Source organism: Podarcis tiliguerta (genome assembly GCF_965153285.1).
Source record: "Podarcis tiliguerta genome assembly, chromosome: 14".
NCBI classification, from domain to species: domain Eukaryota; kingdom Metazoa; phylum Chordata; class Lepidosauria; order Squamata; family Lacertidae; genus Podarcis; species Podarcis tiliguerta.
Window position 1 is genome coordinate 25,169,894 of NC_139547.1, and position 25,341 is coordinate 25,195,234.

General features: G+C 41.1%; 2 protein-coding genes across 5 annotated transcripts in view; both read left to right on the forward strand.

The window, feature by feature from the left end:
* CLPX (caseinolytic mitochondrial matrix peptidase chaperone subunit X) lies at window positions 1–24,384 on the forward strand. Of its 4 annotated transcripts, none has more exons than XM_083412018.1 (14): window positions 1–282; window positions 3,293–3,453; window positions 4,674–4,791; window positions 11,957–12,111; window positions 12,895–13,054; window positions 14,415–14,456; window positions 15,867–16,043; window positions 16,901–17,065; window positions 17,291–17,379; window positions 18,119–18,283; window positions 18,798–19,097; window positions 19,387–19,479; window positions 21,055–21,161; window positions 22,573–24,384. In XM_083412018.1, the coding sequence occupies exons 1-14, from the start codon at window positions 213–215 to the stop codon at window positions 22,661–22,663; spliced, it is 1,893 nt and encodes a 630-aa protein (XP_083268144.1). In that variant the 5' UTR covers window positions 1–212; the 3' UTR covers window positions 22,664–24,384. The 4 variants fall into 4 exon arrangements, with proteins under 4 accessions (XP_083268144.1, XP_083268146.1, XP_083268147.1 ...); XM_083412019.1 differs by having other exon boundaries at window positions 69–282; window positions 3,329–3,453; XM_083412020.1 differs by lacking the exon at window positions 14,415–14,456.
* PDCD7 (programmed cell death 7) overlaps window positions 21,055–25,341 on the forward strand; it is a 12,091-nt gene continuing 7,804 nt past the window's right edge. Inside the window, exons 1-2 of the mRNA XM_083412137.1 lie at window positions 21,055–21,851; window positions 22,074–25,091. The gene's annotated coding sequence lies outside the window, so the exon portion shown is untranslated. The remainder of the gene's footprint in view (window positions 21,852–22,073; window positions 25,092–25,341) is intronic.

The window sequence follows — 25,341 nt, forward strand, 5'->3', positions numbered from 1 at the left end:
ACTAGTCCCAGGAAGCACCGCGCGCTCCCTTCCGCCCCCAGCGCCCCGGGGTCGGGCGCCGCGAATGCCGGGAGCCGCAGTTCCTCAGGGGCCTGTGACGCCACACAGGTCGTCGAGAAGGAGGCTGTCGGTGGGGTCGTGGAGAAGGCCGAGCTGTTTACGCCAGGAGCTCTCTCCCGGCTGGAAGGAGGAGGAGGAGCGGGGCCACGGATATGGCCGCCTGTAACACCTGCGCAGCGGCCGCGCGGCTCCTCAGCTCCTCGCTGCCGTCCGCGCGCAGAGGTAACGGGGGTGGGGCAGCCCTTTCCCCTTCTCCCCCCACCCCAACCCAGCTCACCCTGGTCGCGGCCTAGAGCCGGCCCCCTCCCGTTCCCTCAGGTAGGCCCTGGCCCCGCCCTTTACAAGCTAGGCCTGCCCACCCCCGAAAATATTCCCCACACCATTTATTTACGGTTATTTTTTTTAGTCAGCTTCTGCGTCAGGTTTAATTTGTTAGTATCCAGCAGTTTCCAGAGGAGTAGGGTTTGTTTATTATATCCCATCAGGCTTCCAGATGGATGCAATTTAATTATTATCTGTCAGCTTTTAGAGGGGTAACCTGTCCTAATAATGTCTTGCAGCAAAACAACAAGGTTTGTATCCAAATCCCACTCATAAGTAGGCCCGTTGACGTTAATGGACACGATTAATTCCGGTCCGCTGACCTCAGTGGGTCTACTCTGGGTATAACTTAATGTTGGGTACAATCCAAGGATTGTATTGTGTGACACCTTCAGTGCTATCCTAACCATGTATCTTTGCTCAACAAGTATGTCCTTCTGAGTTTAGTGGGGCTTTATCCTAGGAAAAGTGATGTTCGGATTTGCAGTTTTAACACATTTGTTATGGCATAAGCTTTCATGGAACTGAAGCCTAGTGTGCCAGAATGTTGATTAAATCTATATAAATTGTGTATTAGCTGTTTTTAAAAAACATAATTCATTAATTATACGTTGAGTCAGTGTACGAAATAAGACCAAAACTGGTTGTGAGAAAATAAATATAACCATAAAATAGATTCAAAGCAACTTTATAAAAAACAATAGGAGAGCCTTTCCTTGCAAGGGTTGGGGTGTATCATTAGTTCTCTAGAATTCTCTTGCATTAGAAGCGAAGCAAGCTCCAACATTTTGTTTTTGGTGTTTGTTGAAAACATTTCTCCCAGGCCTTCCCAAATCTGTTTATTTTCATCCTGCCATTTTTATTTCTTGTTTACATTTTTATTCTGTTTTATGCTCCATATACCCTGCTCAGGTATTCCCTGAATGTAGTTTATAAATTCTGGAATAAATTAAAAGCTCAAATTTTGGTTGAAATTTGCCACAAATTCTCTAGGAGGCTTTTAGGCTGGGTCCATAGTTTATTTATTACCTAATTGCTGGCCTTCGGTATATGTTGTAACCCTGTAAAGTGTCTATGTATCTTTTCAGGCAGGGAAAATAAACACCATCCAAAGGTGGGGTCCAACAATATATTTCCTTTAAAAAAGTAGCAACAAATGCTTCATCCCCCCCATCCCCCTTTGTAAATTGAAATAAGAGGGGTGATAATACTGATCTGCGTAGCAGAGGAGTTGTTAAGAGTACTGAAGGTAACCTCTGTGAAGTGCTTTCAACTCCTTAAATGAATTAAAGGAGAATTCTGGCTGTATTTATACAGACATCATTCCCATTGGTTTCAAAGTATATTTAGTATTTGCAGCCTTACACCTACAATTCCATGCAGAGTTACCCGTGTTTAAGTGCCACTTAATACAGTGGCACTTGCTTCTGAGTAGATGTACGGTACTTTGGATTGCACTGTTAGCCTTTGTTGCTTATACACCTTTTGTGAGGCTGCTTTCCCCCTGCAGTTTATTTTTTGTTAAGCATTTATCTGTGCTGTTGAAGGCCAACCAGCTGAAATCACACAAATTAAACTTACGGAAGGCAAAGAGCTTACAAGCTCTTTCTGCACTGTGTTTTCCTGGTTTGGAAAGAGCTTTTAAGCTCTCCACCTTGCTTACTGGGCTCTGGGAGGTTCTCACAACAGAGCCCAGTAAGCAAGGTGGAGAGCTTAAAAGTGCTCTGCCTTGTTTGGGGTGAAATACCTGTTTGGTACACAGGCTCTAGAAGGTAAGATTGCTTGCTTGGGGCGGTTCCAAGGGGGTGGCTTGATTATACGTGTTTTTACAGACTATCCCTGAAACATAACCCACATGCAAGTTGACTGTACTAAGAGTTTGTTTAATTTTGTTGTGGTTTTTTATTTTTTGTAAGATTCCTTGGTTTGATTTTTAACATTTAAAAAGGTAGGACATATAAATGTCTGAGCAACATGTTATGTTTATACAAGAGGGCTGTCTAACACATGGGAAGACTGTTTTAAGTTGCTATGAATCAACTCATTCTGTGCAGTACATATGTTGATGATTTCTTTCAGATTTGGAAAAATGGGTAAACTTAGAATCTCTCAAAGAAAGGTTACCATACATTGTTAATAGAAAAGGTTTTATTTTTCATTAATCACCTCTTAACTTTCAGCCTACTGACTAAACTTTACTGTCACTGATTAATCAGTGGCCCTCCAGATGTTGGACTCTAGCTCCCATCCAAGGGTGTCCAAACTTTTTTCAAAGAGGTCCAGTTTTGATAAAGTGAGCATGCATGAGGGCTGACCAAAATTGTCAACCTTTTTTTAGAACTGCCACAGGATTAAACTAACTGACGGGCCAGATTAAGCCCCCGAAACGGACTTTGGACATGCCTGCCTAGGCCATTTGTCATACTGACTGGGGCTGCTAGTTTTCTGTTCATAGTCAAAGGCAGTGAATCTCTATTCTTTGCGAATCTTCTGCATAATGACCCAACTGCATACATATCCATATTGGAGTGTCTCACTGATGTCCTTACATCTGATTTAGGAGCACCATGACAACGTTATTCTCCAACCAATAGGTGAGCCTGCAGCAGGTCTTATCAATATGGCAACACATCTGCTCCAGTCCCACTACCTCAGCAATCACTCTGATCCTAAAACAATTTGCACATTGAATGAGGACACACTCCATATGGTGAACACTTGCTCTTTGATAGCTGTGGAAGGTGAAAGAGTCCTTTGTGGGACTTTGGTCACAACCTTTGGTGGAAATGAGATGCAGTGACTTCATTGGAGCAAAGTTCCTAATAAGTGACTTTAGCTGGATTGATGGTAGATTGTCTACAATGTGGGCTGAGTTTGTTTTGCAAAACAAAAGAATTTGTTTCTTTTGCAGGTATTACATGTGGCCGTTCTTGCCTTCCTGTTTTAGGAATAATTGGGACTTTTGAAGCACGGTCACTAAGAAGTATTCCCTTGAGAACTTTCTCTGAAACACCGGCATATTTTGCTTCAAAGGATGGTGCAAGCAAAGATGGCTCAGGAGATGGGAGTAAGGTATGCAAGCATTTTCCGTAGACCTTGTTCTTCCCAAAAAAGTGTTCACAGTACTTAGGTTTTTCTCTTTTTAATAAACCAAAATTTAGAAGCTTCCTAAAAACTTGAAAAGAAATTATTCAGCATGATTTCTGGCCACAATTTGAATCCATGCTTTTGCTATTTAAGTGAATATATTGTATAGCAACTGGATAACACTAAATTGGGAATGACTGTGTAGTGATGACATAAAACTCCAGACCATGGATAAAGACCCTGCTGCACTACAGATAGCCTTATGAATGAATCCAAGTTGCTTGTGCATGTGAACGCTCAAATCCTGATTTGGATTCTAGACTATGATATATAGTTTGACATGATGTCTGAGTTGAGCCAAGGAAGCTTAGTTATAAAATCATAAAAATTGCTTCCTCTTTAAATTCAATACTTTGGGGTATGTGTTTTGTTTCTTTCCTGACAAAACATGTTTAAATTGTGGAGGGCCTTTTTGAGAGAGAGAGAGAGAGAGAGATTTCTTTAGCTTTGAAACACAAACCTTACATCAGGGATCATTATTGTCAGGCACCTGCCAAAGCTTGCACCCTTCTGAGGCCCCACTGCCTACCCCCAGAGCCTCCTGGCCCTGTTCCTACTCCTCCTTGCTGTCGCTTCAAGTTGACCTGCATTCTCTGTTCATGTAAGTAGTGACAGGAATGAGGAGACAGAGCAGTGACTTGCGCTTCCCCTCTGGGAAGTTTCAGGATTGGGCCTAGGGGGAGGGGGCAAGCAGAAGGGTAGCCATGAGACTGGCATGGAGCCCCTCCTACTCTCCTAAATCAAGAATTGGCACTGTTTATAGTTGCACAAATTGCTGTTCCAGACTCCTTTAGTTTTTTTATCTATATTTTTTTCATCGATATTAATGAGAAACCTCTTCACATGAATGATTAATATTTTAGTGAGCTAAGAAGCTTCTCAGAAATATATGAGAATACACAACACCTTCACAGGGTGAACATGGATGCCATGTTTGTGTAGAAAACAGCAGGGAAATTTTGGAGTGAAACGGGCAGGCAGGCAGGGATGGGTGGGTGGATAAGGTAAAACCAGAGACCTTGTTTCTAGTGGGTGAACATGCTGATGGAGGCAGGGGCGAGGAGGAATAATGTGAAGTGCAACAAGTTTGTAAATCTGTTGCCTGGCTCTAACAGTCCAAATCCTGTTTTATTTACTTCCATTAGAAAACTGTTAGTGAAGGCAACAGCAAGAAGTCAAGTTCTGGAGGCTCCGGCAAAGGCGGAAACCAGCTGCGTTGCCCAAAGTGTGGTGACTTATGCACACATGTGGAGACCTTTGTGTGTAAGTTGTAGCAGGGCTTTTTGGGGCTCTGTAGATTGACTTTCGCATTTTTTGTGAAAATTATAACTTAGGATTTTTAAATTATTCCTTCTGAATGATAAGTTGCACGTGTGTGTGTTTAACTGTGTGTAAGAGCTGATTCTTGAAGGTGACATCCCAGGAGTTGGAATAAATATCTTATAGCCATGTACAGTATGGCCAATATAAACTTTGCCCCTTGGTATTGTGTTTCTTCTGTTCCGCTGGTTCACCTCAGTTCTGAATAGAGAGTCTTAATGGTGAGCAAACAGCAAAGTATGCATCTTAAAATAATAATGATGATAATAATTGCTGCTCATATTCTCCAGCAACCTGATTCTACATTTTCTGGTTCCCAGTGTGTTAAAAAATGGAATCCAGGCAGTGCTTTTTTCGGAGGGGATGCAGGGGGATACATACCCCTAAACATTTTGTGAATCTTTGTACTTATGTCCATTTACTGTAATTATTTTTCCCAATTTGAATTATAAGATGGTGATTTTCTTGAGTCAAAATGAGAGTACCCCCTAAACATCTTTTAAAGAAAAAAAAGCACTGGATCCAAAAAACCTCTTAAGTTGGGCACCTGACCTGTTCCTACTTTCCTACTAACTTCACAGGAATCCTGTTGGACCTGCTGCTTGCTGCCTGTGCCTCTCCTCATGTGTCAGGTCCATGTTTGTGAGGTGGAGTTGTAAGAAGCAGGATTTTGTTAGGCATAATTGCAAGAAGATTAATGGCTTCCCAGGGTTTTCCTCCTTGGCATCATCTTGGGTCTGCAGCAGTTGATAGATAGACAGGTTTTCCTCCACCGAAGGGGTGGGGCGTGATAAAAGGCATTCCAGGGTTTTGAGAGAGGAGAGTTGCACCTTATCACTGCAAACACTGACGCAGTCCTTTTTCTTGCAACTAACAGCTTTCAACATGCCCAGAAAGCAGAGTCAGAATGAATTTTCTTTTTTTCTAGCTAATGTTGCATCAGAAATATAAATGGGCTTCCCCCTAGTAGTCAAGATGGTTGGAAGTAGACAAGATTATTTTTGTGTTGACACCCTTAAGCTCACTTGAGGAGCGAGTTTCTTTTAGGAGGATTTAAGGGATAAGTTTCCATGTGACAGTTGAATTTCTCACATGTCTTTTTTGTCTTTCCTGACTGAAGTTCAGAACGGTAAATGGGGTGGAGCGGGGGCTATCCCATTTTACTTCACAACAATCTAGTGAAGTTGACTGGTATGTAAGTGACTGTGTGTGACCCAAAATTATTCAGTTTGTTTAGAATATTAGTAGCCTGTTTGTTTATTTTTTTTACTAAAAGGCTTCCAGGTGACTAGGAAAGTATGTTAAGACCTATATAAAAACATAACAAATATTTAATTTGCTAATTAATTAATATTAGTTACAAGCAGCAATGATCACAGCAGAAGAAACAAGAAAAGGCACTAGTCAGAGCCTCCTAATGGCCCCCAGGGAGCTGCCTTTATACAGAGTCAGACCTTTGTCCATCTAGTGTTGTCTGCACTGATTGGAAGCATCTCTCCAGTGAGTCTCTCCCAGCGCTGCCTGGAGATGCCAAGGTTTTAACCTGGATGCTGTACCACTGATCTGCAACCCTTTCCCTCAGGACAAGGGCTAATTTGGCCTGCTGTTTCGAAGCCATTCTAAGGAATATTGAAGTTTATGACTGAATGGTGAGACAGTATCCACTACTTTATGCTGGCTTATAGCATCCAAAAGCAATGTTGTTGTTGTTGTTGTTAGATAGGCCTGTCTGCCTATCATTTCCTTGGAATAGGGATCTGGAACTGAAATGTGAACTTTGCAAGCGTGATCTGTCAGCAGATTTCTTGTTTTCTGCTGCCTCCTCCCTGTGTGATATTGCCTGAAAACTCAAGTGGGTAGAGAAGTTAAAATAACATTTAATATTCAGGGCTAGAAAAGTATGCACCGAGGCCCATTGTTTGGAGCTGGGGAATAGAAACAGGAAATTAAGAAGTTTAGTATTTTTACAAACCAGTACAGGATGTGGAAGTATCTATTCAGCTGTGCATGCCTCCTTAGAAGTCATTCCAGCGCTGTGTCAGTTGAGACAAATGTTGCAGCAGAACAAGCCTGAGCTTTCATGGTCTCTTGACTCTGCACAAGTTCTAGTAGTAAGAACAGTTAGCGGTTGTAGTACAAAAAGCCATCTAATTGGAAGATTCCCTCCACTCTAGATTTTATCTGAGATCTTTCAGTGTGATTCAGTAGTCTACCTTTTACCTTCCCTTGAATGTGGAGCTGTGGAAAGTCTTGTTCTCCTTCCAGCTGGATTACAATTTTTTCTGGCAATTCAGTCACTTGTGGCTTGAACTGAAATTACGGTTTTGTTACCACACATTACATATGTTAATTAGTATACCAAAGCCAAGAAGTATTTTCACCCAACAGAACTATTCCTTATTTTGTTTGTTTATAATGTGAAAGCATGTCAAATCACAAGTGTTTCCACTATGAAACAATATATTTCAGAGCATCTCTCCTAATACAAATCTCTCTTCACTTGAGACCTTAATCCAGGAGCCCCATCTGAGGCAGGCTCAGAGGGTTGCAACAAAGGAAAGGGCCTTTTCAGTTGTGACTTTCTGCTTGTTGAATGCTGTTCCGCAGTGAAGTCCATCTGGTACTATCAGTAACGTCCTTTTGGTGCCAGGTAACAACTTACGTCTTCTCCCAGGCATTTGACACATTAGGATGATTTTGCTCTCTGTTGATAGCATGTTTCTGCTGCTAGAGTCTTTTACACCATCCTCTCCACCTCGCTTCCCTCCTGCTACTCAAGGCAAGGAAACCTCCCAGGATTGCAAGATAAGTAGTGCAAAAAGCTAGCTGGCTGAACCTCTCACTGCTCAGCAAAGGGGCCTTGAGGTTGGGGGCAGAGAGAGAATCAATTTAAACTTCTACCCTAAATTATTACTGTTACCATCCTGCCATTGCAGACAAAAATGAACATGGTTGTTATTGTTGTGTCTAATTCCTTTTTGACTTCTAGATTTTATAAAGCTGCAGATAGCCCTGATTCTGGGGATCAGGTATACTTCACCACCAACCCCTACAGTTCATATATGCAAAATAGTGGAGCCACACAGCTAACAGAAACACAGGTGCCAGGTTCCACCCAACGTGGGGGGGTGGGGGGGCGGCACACGTGTGTGACATCATACAGCAGGAGATGGACCAACAGGGCTGTCACTGCTGTGGGAAGGCCTGATTGGGCCTGCTGTTGCTGCTTTCAGTTCTGCTTCACTCAAAATTCTTTTTGCATTTCATTTTCCTTTGACTTCTACCTTCTCTACATTTTCTCCTCCCCCCCTTGTTTATGCAAATATAAATATATAGCATCATCTCATTGACTTAGAGTCCAGCAAGCATAAATACATTGTCAACAAATATTGTGTGGGTTTCAATAGGTCAAAAACAAGTTTGCTGTGGTACTGGACTATGTGATCTCAGTTATCAAAAGGCCTTTAAAGGTACAAAGGTCTGAAACTGCATTTTTCATGTGACTGGTCTTAGACGCAGAGGCGGTCATGCTGCTCTTCCTGGGCTTGAGGGCATTTGAGGACCACAGGTGGAATCTGGGTGGAGCTTAGGTTGTGCATTGCTAGAGCTCTGTAGAATATACAGAGGAGAGAGGCATTGGCTTTAGTAGACAGTTTTGTTTGTTTCGTCATTTATGGCTTTATCCCTGCTGGGACTTTTGGAACACAAATCTTCTCAGCAGGGCCCGACTAATTGCAATCTAATTAACGCAGTGTCCGCTGCATCCTCATGCTGCTTTGTTCTCTGCTGTGGAGAAATCTTCCTCATCAGTGGAACACGGACGTGCTTATTTTCTGGATCACAGAGTGATAGCATACATAAATGGGAAATACAACCCTAATGACAAAACTCTTGTTGTTTGCATGGCTGTGCACTTGTGCTCTTGGACACACAAATAGGATTATCCTACACAGAAAGAAAAGGATCATGGAGAGGTGCCCCCTCCGTTTCTAGCGCTCTGGCAGCGTGTTAGGCTCATAATGGGTCTTCAAGAAAGAAGCAGAGGAAAGTTATGTAGTTGAAAATATAGGGACAGGAGATTTGGGCAGTGACCCAAGGTCCCTGTCTGTCTAGTATCTGGGAAAATAGAAACTCCCATCAATTCTGTGCTCTGTGACTCTATCACAGATATTGATTGATTGATTGATTGATTGATTGGATTAATATAATTCAGGAAACAAACTGGGCATGCCTGGGGTGCCTATATCCCTTCTTGCATTCTTCTCATTTGTGTATAAAGTGTGGGTGTGTCTGTGTTCTACATCAAAAGGCACAGAGATGACAGAAGCTGAACCCTGCACCACCTCCTGCCTTACCTCACTGTACCTCACTGCTTCAGGTGCTCCCCCCCCCCCAAAGTCCAAGTCACTTTGGAATTGGAACCAGGCACATTAAAGCTGGAAGCAAGCAGGCAGGGAAAGATTCAGCTCTGTGCAAACTTGGTTGTCAAAATTAGACCCCTTTGCCCCGCTTCTATTTATTTTTTTACCTGACTTGTTAGTTGTTTCTTACCTGAACGTCTCCAAATGACTTACAGAGCATTAAAAATATACATATAAGCAATATATTAGAATATTAAAACAGATAAAACAATGCACATAGCAGCCACAGAAAGCTTGGCAGCACACCAGTGATTAATTTGCTTGTGAATAGGGCAGACACATGAGCAGCCAATAATGTTGCCCACATCTTGTGTAGCTTGGCCCGAACTGGCTTCCCCTGATCATATTACAACCCTGTGGAATTCCAGTACCTATCTTTGTGATATAGAGAGAGCTACTTAAACGTGGCATTTGTACATATGAGATCACATATTTGCAGATGCAATCAAATATATCGCTTCACTTGCTCTACATTTCTTATTCTGAAGGTCAGACCCCCAGTATTAAGGTACTCCTTTTTTCCTGCTCTGAATCAATTATCTCATCTTTCAGCTAAACTGTTGCTACTTAGAACCAGATCTTAACATATTGGTTCCCAAATTTTTCCCACAGACCTCCTGAAAATTGCTGAGGGTCTTGGGAGACAGACCACTTTATGATTTTTCTGCCTTCTGTAGCAATTTAATGCACTGTGCTAAATATTGTATGATTTAAATTGATTTAAATTGATTGCTTCTTTTATTTCCTATATATTGTAAAATATAAGAGATAAAAGAAGCAATAACAATACATTTAGATCGGTTCAAATGTTTAATGTGGTGGATGTGCTATATCCTATGTTCAGTTACAAATCCAGACATGTTGACTAAAGCTTGCAGCCCACAGTCCAGGAACCTCTCCTATAAGATATCCATGTTTACCCCTCCCATAACATTAAACAAAGTGTCATTTTTGAGGAAGTAACCATTGCTTCTTGAAAGAAAAATCCAGTAACTCTTTGCAGTTGTTGCTCTTCCCCATTTACTTTGGAACACAAAAATGTTTATCAAATATAAACCGCTTTGCATCCCAACAAAACTGGAAGCTTCAGGTCCTGCTTGAGTGTTGTCTGTTTTGGGAAACATAGTTAAAACAATCCTAGTAATTAAGTCACTAAAAATGTCAAGAAAAGACCAGTTGGGAAAACAACACAACTTGAAACTGTGTTGCTGAATAATAAGCCTCTTGTCCTCAGAGAATGTCCCTAGTGCTTCACAAAGTTAGTTTTACATCAGGAATGACTGGTGTAAGATTTCTTCCTGGAAAGTAGAAAGAATTTGCTGACCTCCTATTTCAGGCCTTGGGCTCTTAGCTCTAGTTACACTTCACCTGTCCAAAACGTCCTCCAGTATATAAGTGCCTTGGGAGTCTGTTTGGGCCCCATTCTACATGCTGGACACAGGATCGCGGTGTTTACTGCACAGTTAGTATGACTGAGCAGTTGCGAGTGGGGAGATTTTCCTTCTTGGGTTGAGAGTGCAGCACCCACTAATGAAGAGACCAAGTTTAGAGCTTAGTTTATTGTATTTGCTTAACAGTTTTCCATCCAGACGGTGCTTTACAAAAGCCCCCTCAGACACATAGAATAAGAACCTGATGTCTTGTATTGTGTTTTCCAAGCTAAAGGTTCCTTGGATGCAGAAAACTGAGGTGATGTTCTTTGATTCTTTTGAGACAGTGAACTGTGTAATTTTTTCAATGTATAATAGTGGCTTGCTGGCCTCGGTAGCACTTCCTCTTACCAGGGTGGGGCAGGGTAAAAGTGGAGCAACGCAGGCCCACTGGCAGAGCCAGTTGTTTGGAAATCACTTATAAGATTTGAGTTTAAAATAGAACCTTGGTTAAATTTTTTAATATTGAAGGGGTTTTTTGTTGTGCATGAAATGGCTCGTTGGTGCTATGCTTTGGAAGATAAACTGAAAAACACAAAGGAATTTATAAACCAGGGTGAGGAATCTTTTCAAGCTTGGAGCCACATTCCTTTATGAACAACCTTCCATGGGCCACATGCCAATGATGGCTGTGGCCCAAAGCAAAAGCAGGTAGGGTCAGATCTGTCAAGAGGTAGGACTAGGCCGCACACACCCTTGCACACTCACATATGCAAGCACACCATGCACATTTTCATATTTGCGCTCTCTCACACATCTGTCTGTCTCTGTGTGTGTGTCACTGTTATCTCCCTTCCCCAGTAATGAGACTTGAAAAATCTAATTTCCAGTGGGAAGCAGGTGATTTTCATGAAGATTGCAGCTGGGTGTGGGGCTTCTTGGAAGGTAATCTTCATGCTCAATAGCCATGAGGTGGGCTAGAGATTTTTAGAAGGGGAGGTGCAGCACATAGAGGGGGGAGAGGGGTATCCAGTGATCCCCTCAAGTGCCTCCCTGCGCAGTGGTTTTGCTTAAAAACAGCCTCCCATTTGCTCCATCGGTAGGTTGTTTTCAAGCTCCTAATTGCTGCAAATGGAGTGGGGAGGGGAGGCTTTAAGCCAGAAGGAGCAGCCAAACCATGGGCCAGTCTTCCACCCACATTCTCAAGCATTCCAATTGTCCCATAAGTTTTTACTTGTGTTAATCCACTCTTAACTGCTGGATAAATCAGTTGTTACTAAATAACTATTGCCTTGTTTGTGTTTATGCCCTTTTCAGCTTCTACCCGCTTTGTGAAATGTGAAAAATGCCACCACTTCTTCGTCGTGTTGTCAGAAGCGGATTCCAAGAAGAGCATCATTAAAGAACCGGAATCTGCAGCCGAAGCTGTGAAGTTGGCCTTCCAACAGAAGCCGCCACCTCCACCAAAAAAAGTAGAGCCTTCTTTCTTTGACTGGACTTTGATTATCTTACCTTGAAGTTTTGTGACATGTTTTTTCACAAAGCCAAACAAAATTCTGCTTTATTCTGCTTTCATGGTGTGATATCCAAGGTTAGTCGTACTCTGTATTAGACCTAATGAAGTCACCGGACTTCAGGGAGACTATTCTTAAGTATGGCTTACATTGGGTATCACCCATAAGCTTCATTTGTCCCTTCAAATTTGCTTAAAGGGTTTGGGAAGAAAAACAGGGCTCTTGATGCAGTTCAACAATATAAGCCCACCACCACTATTTTAAAAAATAAAATAAAAAATCCCTAGTTTGTGTGCTCCCAGGATTTGGGGAGGAAACCAAAGACCTTGGTTACCTTCAAAGGAGAAATTTTCCTGCAAAATATATACAGTGGTACCTTGGATTATATACGCTTCAGGTTACATACGCTTCAGGTTACAGACTCTGCTAACCCATAAATAGTACCTCAGGTTAAGAACTTTGCTTCAGGATGAGAACAGAAATCGTGCTCCAGTGGCGCGGCAGCAGCAGGAGGCCCCATTAGCTAAAGTGGTGCTTCAGGTTAAGAACAGTTTCAGGTTAAGAACGGACCTCCGGAACGAATTAAGTAATTAACCCAAGGTACCACTGTATTGGGAATTTAAGTGTGGGATTTTCCATCACCCCACTGGAAGTGAGTTTAAAGTGATCAGTATTATTAACTAAACATCTTCTGGCCTTGAGGGGATCCGTTGACTGTTTCTTTTCTCTTTTTTCGGCCAGATTTATAACTACCTCGACAAGTATGTTGTTGGCCAGTGTTTTGCCAAGAAGGTGCTTTCGGTCGCAGTGTACAATCATTATAAGAGAATCTACAACAATATCCCTGCCAACCTGAGGCAGCAAGCTGAAGTTGAAAAGCAAACTTCCTTAACACCAAGAGGTTTGTTTTTCATATTACATTGTATGTGCAGATATGTCTGGCACCATCAGTCATGCTGTCTCCTCCTTGTGTGATCTTGGTGCCAAGTGGCAGTTAAACAGTACACATTCTGTTATCGTTTCAGTGTTGGTGATTTGTCCACAGGATAGACAGATTATTGGCAACCCAAATTATTTGATTGTTTCTGCCTCAATTTTTGCACTGTTGCAGTTTAACAGAGAGTTTTTCTTTCTTAGAACCTTTTTGAAAGCTGACTTTTACTTACGTGCTTATCATACACTATATTCTTCCCTCAATTTTTTCAACACATGAGAATCAAAAGGTAGAATCCTTTTAAGTAATAGGTTTGAATAAGTTGCCTTCGTTAAAGGAATATTGGGGCAAGAATATTCTTAATGGACAACTAGATTTATTTGCATATAGACTATCACCCCTGATGTAGAACAAAAGTAATGTTATTTCAGATACATGGAAAGACAGTCCAGAATATAATGGTGGGTAGTATGCATGGAACAAAAAAACTAATTTAACTCTCCTGTGCTTAGGGGGCAAAGTCACTTTAATCCAGCATCACAGAGTGGACCCTAGTTCACTTTTAAAATTACATATGACAGCAGGCGATGGTCATATGGTAAACTCATTTAAATGAATGAACTTAAGTAAATTAAGTCTGTTGGTTTCAGTGAGTCTACTCTGATAAGGACCAGCATTGCTTGCTACCCAGAAATAGTAATTGAATGCTAAAAATATATTAAGGGTTCTTATCATGTTGGAGCAGACAAATTTACACCTGGAGATAGATGGCAGCTGGAGAGTGTGATCTCTTATGGATGCTCCTTTTTCTGAAATTGAGCAAGGTTTCAAAATGACAAATATGTCTGCTGTTCCCAGAAAAAGTCAAACGTCCAACTGGCTCATAAGAGAAGTGTCTGACCCATTTAATGCTGTTAAATTTTAGCAAGGTTTCTTTTTCTTTCTTTTTCTATAATACACCTTCTGATTACATATGTATAAGATTTGCACTGCAAGTGTAGAGTTTTTTTGTGTGTTCATTTTTTGTATCTTTTGCTTTTCTTAATCCCAACTCCATTTTAAAATTACAAATACTAATATCAACTCTTTAGCATAACTATTTTAATACTGACTTCCATTCCTTTTTTTTTTTAAGATAAAAAATTAGGGAGGCTGTTAAAATTCTGAATGTTTGCGGAGGAGTTTTCTTGCAATATAAATTAAATCAATTGTTCCATAAACCTGTATTCAGAAGAGGGCAAGAGGTGAAGAAAGTGTCATGCTTTTATTTTCATTTATACATATATAAATATATGTATCGTATTACTGTTTTCATCCTCTCTCTTAGAATTAGAAATCAGAAGACGGGAGGATGAGTACAGATTTACAAGTAAGTGGGCTCTCCTCATGTCCTCCTCTGCAATATCTCCTTGCCTGAATTGAACCATGAGCAGTATTTTAATTGTGACTCTGTAAAAATAATACAGCAAATCCAGACTGCATTCGTTTTCTAAATAGCCGCTCAGGCCTAGTTCTCACTGAGGTAGAAAACCTGTGTCTAGAGCTGCAGTTTTACCCAGGACTAAGCCTGATTGAATTCTGCAGGACTTGCTGCTTAGTAGAAATGGTCAGCATTGTGCTATAGCTGTATTACTTCAGGTTGGGTTGTGGGAGAGAAGCCCATGTGATAGAAAGCTCCAACATTATGGGGTCAGGATACCTACATACAGAAAACTACCATGTCAGGGAGAAGGGTACTGGTGGATTGCTTTCTAGGAGTGCAGAATTTATTTTTTTGATGTAGTATGATCCAGACATGTGAGCCTTCACCTGCAATCTGCAGTAGTACAGTCCAGACACAGGTTGGCTGTGAGAACAATACCTATGTGTTTCCACCAGGAGTGAGTTACCTGTTAACCTACAGATGTAGTGGGATTACTACAAATCCTATCATCTCTGATGATTGGCCATATTGGCTGTGGCTGATGGAAGTTGGAGTCCCAACAGAATCTGGAGATCAATGGGTTCCTCTTCTGTGATTTAGGGAGTGTCTTAAAATGAGGATGATTTGGCTTTACTTCAAAATGAGGATGATTTGGCTTTACTTCAAAATGAGGATGATTTGGCTTTACCTGTTGAAGGCAGGTAAAACCTCCTCAGAACTTTTAGAAATAATTTTAATACTTGATATGTGAGTGAAACTTAAACTTCCTGTGGATCTGATACTAACAATGGCTGTGATGTGAAGTTTAGGACTTAGATTATTGTACAGTTCCAGCATAGAGTCACTTAATTTAAATTACAAAACTAAAGAAGTATCTAGTGAGGTATGTCTAAATGTCAAATTCTTTCCTTTCTTGATGGGCCTGAATTTAAAGAAATTCTTGCCTGCAATATTTTTATTGGGTAACTTTTTGCAGAGTCACTATCATGGATCTCTATTATCCATTTAACATTTAACATTTTTCCCATTACTGTGGCATCTGAAGGACTTCTGATTACCTTCAGAAGAAAATTTGCCTACAAAATAATTTGTATGGAAATGGGAAATGAAAAACTTCCACTTCAACTAGAATATTTCTGATCTCTTTATTCCAAAATATTTGTTAGAATCTAAATCCTCCCATGATGATGTGTGTTGCAATCTGGTTTTCAGATGCTATGGTCTCTCTTGATTTTCAGGTAGATGGAACAATACTTGGAGTTGTCTAGAAAAATATGTGCATGTTCTGCAGGCTGTCTCAAATAAATCTAGATTGAGTCAATTTGATTCTCAGTTAATTTGACTTGTACATTTCAGAACTTCTCCAGATTGCTGGTATTAGCCCCCATGGCAATGCTTTGGGAGCGTCAATGCAGCAGCAGGTGAACCAACAGATGCCCCAGGAAAAGCGAGGGGGCGAAGTGTTAGATTCAACTCATGATGACATCAAGCTTGAAAAAAGTAATATTTTGCTGCTTGGACCAACTGGATCAGGTTTGTAAGGGCGTGTTGTACCTTGCTATAACGTTCAGGTTGTTAGGTAGATTGTTATGTAAATTACATCAATTTTGAGCAAAATTCTAGGAAGGAGCTAGAGATGCCACATGCATCCTTCTAATGGGAACCATGTAAAGACTAGCTACCCTTTAAGTTGACTGAGTTCCTTTTTAGGGAAGAATAGAGAGAAGGCAGTTTCTTCCTGAAGAAGTGTCCTTCACATCTTACAGAAGTAGCGATCACGCTGACAGTTTTTCTGAGTCTAATATTTCATTAACATTTAGATTCCATCTGTCCAATATGGCAGTCAAGAGAAGCTGCAGAGATTGCTCCAAATAGCAACATGCCTGTAATAGCTTAAAGGCAAAGTTTTAAATTCAATAATACACATACCACCGCATCTAGTGTTATAAACATATTGTAAACTAGGTGCTGATAATATCATAAGTTGCTTTTATTTATTTCAAGGAAAATGTAAATAATGGACTTGGTATTGTACCCTACATATTAGCAAGAAAATTGTCTCTTTATTTAATCTTGTAAGCCTTCCTTTGGACTATAAATGTGTGTGTGTGTTTTTTAAATAAAAAGTTGTAGCATTGTAGTCATTTTTGCAAAAATGAAATAAATATGCACGACTTTATTGGATTAGAATAATGGTATTCCTTAAGTGCCTGCTAGTTGTATAATAAACCTTGTAGACATAAAATGGTTGGCATGCCAGGTTACCTGAATTTCTAGATCTGCTAGTACAAAAGCAAATCTCACTGGTAGTTGACTCCTGCTGGAAAATAATTAAATTTTATAAAATAAGCCGTCAAGTGAATGTTAATAACATATATATATTAACCTAGGTAAAACCCTGCTGGCTCAGACTCTGGCGAAATGCCTGGACGTCCCTTTTGCAATCTGTGATTGTACCACTTTGACTCAAGCAGGCTACGTGGGAGAAGATATTGAGTCTGTTATTGCAAAACTACTGCAGGATGCAAACTACAATGTAGAAAAAGCTCAGCAAGGTAAAATTGGGCCCTTCTTCCCACTGGAGGTGCCAGTAAAGCCTCACATACATTTTTAATTTGTTCTTTTAACGTTTGGGTTGTTGTTCTTATGCAATAGGCAGCATTTCATAACACTGCCACGGCATATTGTTCTATTTTTAAAAAAGATGGCCTTCACTGTGTACAGATTGTCCTTCTTGCACAACCCAAATGCTCTTCACATTAATTGCCTCTAATTTACAGGAATTGTTTTCTTGGATGAAGTGGATAAGATTGGCAGCGTGCCAGGCATTCATCAGTTGCGTGATGTGGGAGGAGAAGGCGTTCAGCAAGTGAGTATCGAGAGCTTTGCTGCTGCTCTTTCAGGAACTATCAAGCTCTAGATAGACTGTCCTAGTTTGCATGTAACATTAAGCCATGCTTTATTTCAAGAGTGGAAAGCCTCCAATCTGCAGACGAAATGTGGCCCTCCAGGCCTTCCAATTTGGCCAGGCTATCAGGAAGCCATGCCCACTCACTCCTCACCAAGGAGTTTGAAGGGGAAGCTCCAGGGGTAGTGTTTGAAGGCATACTCCCACCCCATTGCTTGAGGCATTCAAACACCTGCCGGTTTGGGGGCATTTCGACATCCAGGCTGAGGCAATTGGCTCTGGGGTGGCTTAGGACTTCATGGCTGCCATGACAAGCATGGAGCTGTCTCAACATATCATTGGCAGACCACACTTTGGACATTGTTTTCTCAGCTGGGCAGGAAGAGGGTGGGAGGTATTGACATCAGTCCCTTGCCATGCTCAGGTCACTTCCTGTTGAGATTTAGTTCCTCACCGCCTTCTCCCCTCTGTAGAAGCAGGGGACTTATTAGGATGGTCTACCCTCAGAGGCTGATAGATCCAATGGGTTTCCAGACAGCTTTGGGGATTTTCCAGCTGATATGACTGGCGCTTCTTTCAAAGCCCTGGCTGACTTGTGGAAACATCCAAATGGCTCAGGTTGTTGACTCGATCACCCCTGAGCACAAGGTTGCCATGTCATTGTGAATACATTGCTCAGCCCTCTCTTGCTTTTAATTAGGGCTTGTTAAAGTTACTGGAAGGGACAATTGTGAATGTTCCAGAGAAGAACTCCCGTAAATTACGTGGCGAAACTGTGCAGGTTGACACAACCAACATCCTCTTTGTGGCTTCTGGTGCTTTTAATGGTCTTGACAGAATCATCAGCCGGAGGAAAAATGAAAAGGTAAGGAGACGTGGAATTAAAAATGTACAGTTTAATCATGCAAGGTAAAAGGGACGCTGGTGGCGCTGTGGGTTAAACCAGAGCCTAGGACTTGCCAATCAGAAGGTCGGCGGTTCGAATCCCCGCGACGGGGTGAGCGCCCGTTGCTTGGTCCCTGCTCCTGCCAACTTAGCAGTTCGAAAGCACGTCAAAGTGCAAGTAGATAAATAGGTACCACTCCGACGGGAAGGTAAACGGCGTTTCCATGTACTGCTCTGGTTCGCCAGAAGCAGCTTAGTCATGCATAGTACCGCCAGCTTCACATTTTTCAAATGCTGTTCAAGGTGCTCAAGTCGAAATAAATAAATAAAAATAAAAAACTGTCCAGTAGCACCTTAAGAGACCAACTAAGGTGTCAAGTGTTCCACCACATAGTGATGTGTCTAGTCAAATACAAGATAAATATACATAATGTAATTGGGACTTTCTTCTTAAATGCAATCTATATTTCTCTCTCTTTTTTTGGTCTTTGCAGTATCTTGGCTTTGGAACTCCATCAAATCTGGGGAAGGGCCGAAGGGCTGCAGCAGCTGCAGATCTGGCTAATGTAGGTGGCGATTCCAGCACTCAGCAGGATATGGAAGAAAAAGATCGCTTGCTTCGGCACGTGGAGGCACGAGATCTTATTGAATTTGGCATGATCCCTGAGTTTGTGGGGCGTTTGCCAGTGGTGGTTCCCCTGCACAGCCTTGATGAGAAAACCCTTGTACGGATTCTTACCGAGCCTCGGAATGCAGTGATTCCCCAATACCAGGCATTATTCAGCATGGACAAGGTTTGGATTTTCTCTTGCTACTTGAGACTTGTTCAGGGCTCTTTCTTGTTACCAGAGTTTTGTTTCCAAAAGAGCAGGGCTCTCTCTTGGACACATTAAAACATTAGATTGATTTTTAGAAAAATTGTGATTAATATGCAGATCTATTAAATGATGACTGTATTACCTGCTGAAAAACAAAAGGAAAAATGACTCCAAATTTAATTTATGCTTGTCCAAATGCAATTAGAGTTTTCATAGGGAGGGAGGTGGGAACTACCGAGTGTAATTTTTGTCTTGCATTTTCCAGTGTGAATTGAATGTTACTGAGGATGCCCTAAAGGCTATAGCCAGGTTGGCCTTAGACCGCAAGACTGGCGCAAGAGGTCTTCGATCTATAATGGTAAGGCTGATTTCTCTTCACTGGTATCAATGATCTAGGACATAACCATTAGTTGTGTTTATTGAAATCCCACTGTCTGCCCTGGGAGGTGAATCACAGAGAGATTTTTAGATCATTAGTGGCTCAGTTACCCTTGTTAAAAACAAAAACAACCTTCCCTACAGCTTGAAATTTTGTCTTGGGGAGAACATTTTTAGCCTAGCCCATGCTACCTAAAGACTTTCCAACTTGCAAAGCCTTCCTAGCAATCTAAAGTGATTCAGTAAAGAGACCATGCCATGTGATAGTTCTACATGTTCTGGAAGAAAGACTGAGTTTAGAAACTAAAATATTTGTTAACAGTATTAAAAGGAGTGGTGTCTGAAGCTATAGAGCGGCTGCTTTATTATGATGACAGCAGTATGTATTCACCTAATGCTGGGGTTCTTAAATGCCAAAATTATAAGATTAGTATTGAACAAAAATGTTCTTGGAAAATGACTATGGGCATTATGAGGAAGTTCATATCTTTTGCAATCTTTTTGCAAATAAATGGAGTCTTCCTATGCAGTAGTGAAATCAAAAGTATATTAATGGTGGTGCTAATTCTATTCCCATCGTGGTAGAAGTTGCTTTTCTCATTTACTGTATTCTGGATCTTTATTTTGTTGACTAAGTACTTCTTATTTTAAATTAAAGGGGGAAAGGTATAAATGTGTAATCAAGTCAAAGAGGCAGAAAAAGCAAAAACAAAGATTGATTTGGAGGAAGAGCAAGATTGGCAAGGGAATTAATGTTTGGCCCAAAGCAGAGAACTGAAGGTTGCATAAGAAGTGGCTTTGAAGCAGGGCTGGCCTGGAATGGCTAGAGTGGAATCTGGAAGCGTAATTGCATCTTAGACAGCTTCCCGCACATGCATCATTTAAATGAGTTGCACAACAGCTCTACGGTCCTGTGCAGCTCTTGAGTGGGTTTTGCACAGAACATTACCAGTAGATCCTGCCCGTAGGTCATTTATGTCTGTCTTCTATTCCGTCACCCATGCTGATTTCAAAATCTACCACTTTGAAGCACTTGTTTTACCTTGCCTTGTGGTAGGGCCATTTCTTAAGAAGCTGCTCAACACCAAGTCAGACCATTGGTCCATCCAGCTCAGCATTGCTAATACAGACTGGCATCAGGTCTCTTGTCTTTTCTCATGCCTACCTGAAGATGCTAGGGAACCTGCATGAGACCTGCATACAAACCATGTGCTCTGCCACTGAGCTACAGCCCTTCCACCTTGTTTTTAAGGTGGAGTTAGAAGAAAGTAGCTATGCTGATGGCAGCCTTGGCAAGTAGCATTGTGATAGGATTCCTGACAAATGTCTGTCAACTAAGTTCTCAACTTACTCAGCTACTAAGTAGAGATGTTGACATGAATGAACATTATACTGTCCATTAATTTCAATAGGTTTACTATAGTAACTTGGTTGGCTACTGGCCTAAGCCTCTTTCAGGCAGAGAAATGGTTGTAGCAAAGTGTCTATTGCTAGGTGTTCATTGGAAGAGGGATTGTGTGAGCAAAATCTTGATGCTTATCCTGCTACCCTTTAGGAAAAGTTACTGCTGGAACCCATGTTTGAAGTCCCCAATTCTGACATTGTATGTGTGGAGGTTGACAAAGATGTTGTGGAAGGAAAGAAGGACCCAGGATACGTCAGGTAATGTCAGGTTTCCAACACTAGATTGGGTTTGATGCAAAAATAAACAAAAACACCTTTTCGCAATTACGTTTTTTCACAGTTTTAGATACTTTTTAAAATTCCAGTTATATTTTTAAGCTACCTTTTACAGTAGATGGCTGCTTAGCATTTAACATAAACTGGCTGAACAAAATGGCTAATAAACATTCACATTTTTGTATTTTCAAGTCAAAGGCCAGATTTATGCATTTGAAAGAGGCTTCATTAGGCCAATTGGAAGCAGGAATCTTACTGAAAGCTGTCTTTTTGAAAGGGCACTAATTTTAATAATAATGTGGGGTGTTTTTTTAAAAAAAGCAATAAGCCTTCAAAGAGCAGCATACTTTAGCTCCAGTGGTGGACATACTTTATATTTAGAGTAGGAAGTAACCATAGGTGACCACCCAGTCAGGCCTCCTTCTTCAGTTTGAGTCTATTTCTGGTGTGCGTTGCTAGGATAAAAAGATTACAAGAAGTGCAGACTTAAGTTGCCATTTCATTTTTCATTTTCTAATGGACTTTCAAGGCAACGGTCCACAGAACTCATGATTCTCTCCTTGATCCAAGGGACCAGTAGATCGATTCTTCTTGAATAGCAATTCCACATACTTTGTAGCACTTTTCTTTTAATAGTTCTTTATTTGCTGCTGTTCTGCTAAAAGTACAGTGGTACCTCGGGTTACATACGCTTCAGGTTACAGACTCCGCTAACCCAGAAGTAGTGCTTCAGGTTAAGAACTTTGCTTCAGAGTGAGAACAGAAATCGTGCTCCGGCGGCGCAGCAGGAGGCCCCATTAGCTAAAGTGGTGCTTCAGGTTAAGAACAGTTTCAGGTTAAGAACAGACCTCCGGAACGAATTAAGTACTTAACCCGAGGTACCACTGTATTCAGAAGAAAGAGCCATTGTTTCTGCATGCAGACTCCCTTTTTCCTTTGCTGCTAGTCAGTGAACCAACAATCTGATTCAGTACATGACAGTTTACAACGTCCCTAATATAGAATATAATTTGGGAGGTAAAGATGCATTGTGGTCCTGGGGATCAGTATCAAAAGTTCAACTGGGCTGAAATGGCTCCCTGTTCTAGACATTACATGGAAGTAGAGTCATACCTCATGTTACATTTGCTTCATGTTACGTTTTTTCAGGTTGCTCCCCGCAGCAACCCGGAAGTACCGGAAAGGGTTACTTTCAGGTTTCGCTGCTTGCGCATGCACAGCAGCGCTACATCGCGCTTAACGCAGGTGCACAAGCGCCAAATCATGCTGTGCACCTGCACAGATACGGCGCTTCAGGTTGCGGGCTTTTCATGTTGCGAACGGGCCTCCGGAACGGATCCCGTTCGCAACCAGAGGTACCACTGTATTTGATCCTACTTGTGTTTAATTGCAGGGCTCCAGCTAAAGATGCTTCTGAAGAAGAATACGATTCAGGAGTAGAAGAAGAAAACTGGGCTCGCCAAGCAGATGCTGCAAACAATTAAATGCTGTCAGAATGCTCTGCAGAAAATGCACTTAATGGGGATTTTGTTTTTAAGACCACATCCGGCTTTTTAGCCTATTTGATAACATTGGATCTCTCCTGAATATGATACATGTTCAGAAAATGTTGGCAGCGCTAATGGAAATTAGATCAAGTATTTTGCGTAACATCACACTGATTTATTTTTTTTTGGTGGACACTTGGACTTCAGTGACATAATGTTCAGAAATGAAATGTATATTATATTTTGTTCAGTTAAAAAAAATGCTATCTTTTTTAGTGCTGAGCTGAAAAGGTGGACTCCCCTTGTAAAATTCATCCCTTTCTCCTTTGGAGCACTTTTTTGGCCATTTATTACCACTGGGAGCACTGAAGAGTTAATGCACCCCCTCCAAAACATACACACACACAAAAAACCTGCACTGTATCCTAACAGTTTGATGAAGGCAGCAGTGCACCATTGCAACCCTCTTTTCTCAACTTCAGTCAGCTGCAGCTGGTGCCATTTTTTGTTCCAATTTAGATTTCATCTTAGTAGCAATGACATAGCCAGATCTGATCAACTACAAGCCTGTGTGACAACAGTCACTGTGGTCAAACAATGCTAATACATTGAAATAGCTTTTCCCCATCATACGACAACAATCTGGCTGCATGGCAACGTCATTGTTACTAGGATCAATGGGAAGGTTATTTTTCAAACTGTGAACCAGTACAAAAAAAAGAAAAATTTTGAGGAAACATCAGCCCCCCTCAAATGCTCCTTTTTTCTACTGAATGCATTTCCTGAAGAACTTTCAGCTCAGCCCTAGCTTTTTCAGTTCTAGAGTGCAATGCAGGTATTGCCAATAGTTGAGGAATTTTACAATAATTATACTACACAATTTGAGCAGGGAAACATAACACACAAATATTTTGAATCTACTTTTGTTTGAAAGACCATTCAGTATGCACTAAATATCTTTTCTGCTTTAAATGCAGTGGGTGCTAGAGGTACTTGTTTCATTTATGATGAAAACTGCCCTTAAAAACTGGATATGAAAGATTTAGGACAGTACTTTCTGGTCCCAAAACTCCATATTAGTCAAACCAGCGGGATTGCTCTAGAATAAACAGGTTGTGGATTGACCTTATTTTAGAGCAAACTGCACCACTTTACTAAAAACTTAATGTAATGTGTTAAAAATAATTGGATATAATACCAAAGGGTTCATTCATTTTTACTTACCTTGATTAAATATCACATGTAGGTTTTGGAGACAAAAATGGATATTACGAGAACAGATGAACCAGGAACTTGCTATACCTTTTTTTGACAGAACAAAGGTTTACAGGAAGAAATAGACCATAGAATATAGAAAATTCTATGCCAATATTTTAATATAGTACTTTTTATTGAACGTACTGGAACCATCATGCATCAGTTTTTTGGTGCCAGGTATTTTTCCCAGCCTACCTTCTTATAACATTAAGAGGCACAAGAAAGTAGCATATAATTGTATAATATTTTTCATGTAATCAGTAGTCACTGTTTGCACAAAATTCTTATTTAAGTTATAAGCTTAAAACGCCGGTCTGCATCTTGTTATTTTAAATCTTTTAGCAAAGCAGAGATTGCTTTGTTTTAAAAGTTAACTTGATCCTTTAGTAAAGTATTTGTAAAAACACAAAAGGACGTGTATGTTTTTGATTCATTTCTGAAATTAAAATCTGTACCTAAAAGCTTGATGTCCTTCCTTCATGTTGAGGTGCGCTTATAAAAGTTTTGCTGAACTAGGTTCCATTTACACACTGATAGAATATTTTTAAAACTTGACACTGGCCACCAAGTGCGTTGGGTGGGTGTAGCAACTGGGCTGCTTGATTCTTAAGCCTTTCCAAGCTTGTTATGAAAGATTCTTCTTAATTCTGAAGTTGCAGGCTGCTAGGCAATGAGACTAGAAACTGGTGTAATGCCTCCAAGAGCTCACAGACATTAATGGTTTCTTAAAACCCATGTGGTTTGAAGCAAGAGAAGCAAACTCGGTGTCCCGTGGTTTAAAAATAATTGCAGCGTCCCATATCTATTACTGTAATTTAGTGTTCTGTTGGAAACTGCCGAGAGTGGCTGGGGAAATTATTATAAATAATAAATTACTATTATTATTATTATTATTATTATTATTATTATTATTACTTCCTGTTCCTCCCAGATTTCTAGTAGTGCTTCTCCTGTGCGTTTCACAGAATGTTAAATCTCACAGAAATGAGGGGCTTTAGGTTGTCCATTATTGAAGGAATTGCAACTGAGCATACCATTCTAGGCTAGGAATACAGCATAGGTAAAATGCTTTAAGGTTTGGGGGGTAAGGAGTGCACTAAGGAGACGGGGTATGTGTGGTGCTTGGGGGCAAAGCAGCATAACTTGCCATGCACCTAAAAGGCTGCTAGTACAGGGGTCCGCAACCCGCGGCTCCGGAGCCGCATGTGGCTCTTTTACACCTTTGCCGCGGCTCTGGGGCAGATACTAGTGAGGGGAGGAGGTGCATTGTGCGCCCCGACACTCCCCACTGTGGCGGGCACTGTACTGGCTGTGAGTCGCATGGGGGCGGTGCGTGCGTTAGTCACGCACCGTCCCAACGTCACCTTCCTGCCCGCTACATTGTAAGGGGCATGTACGCTGGTCATTGCATTGAAAGG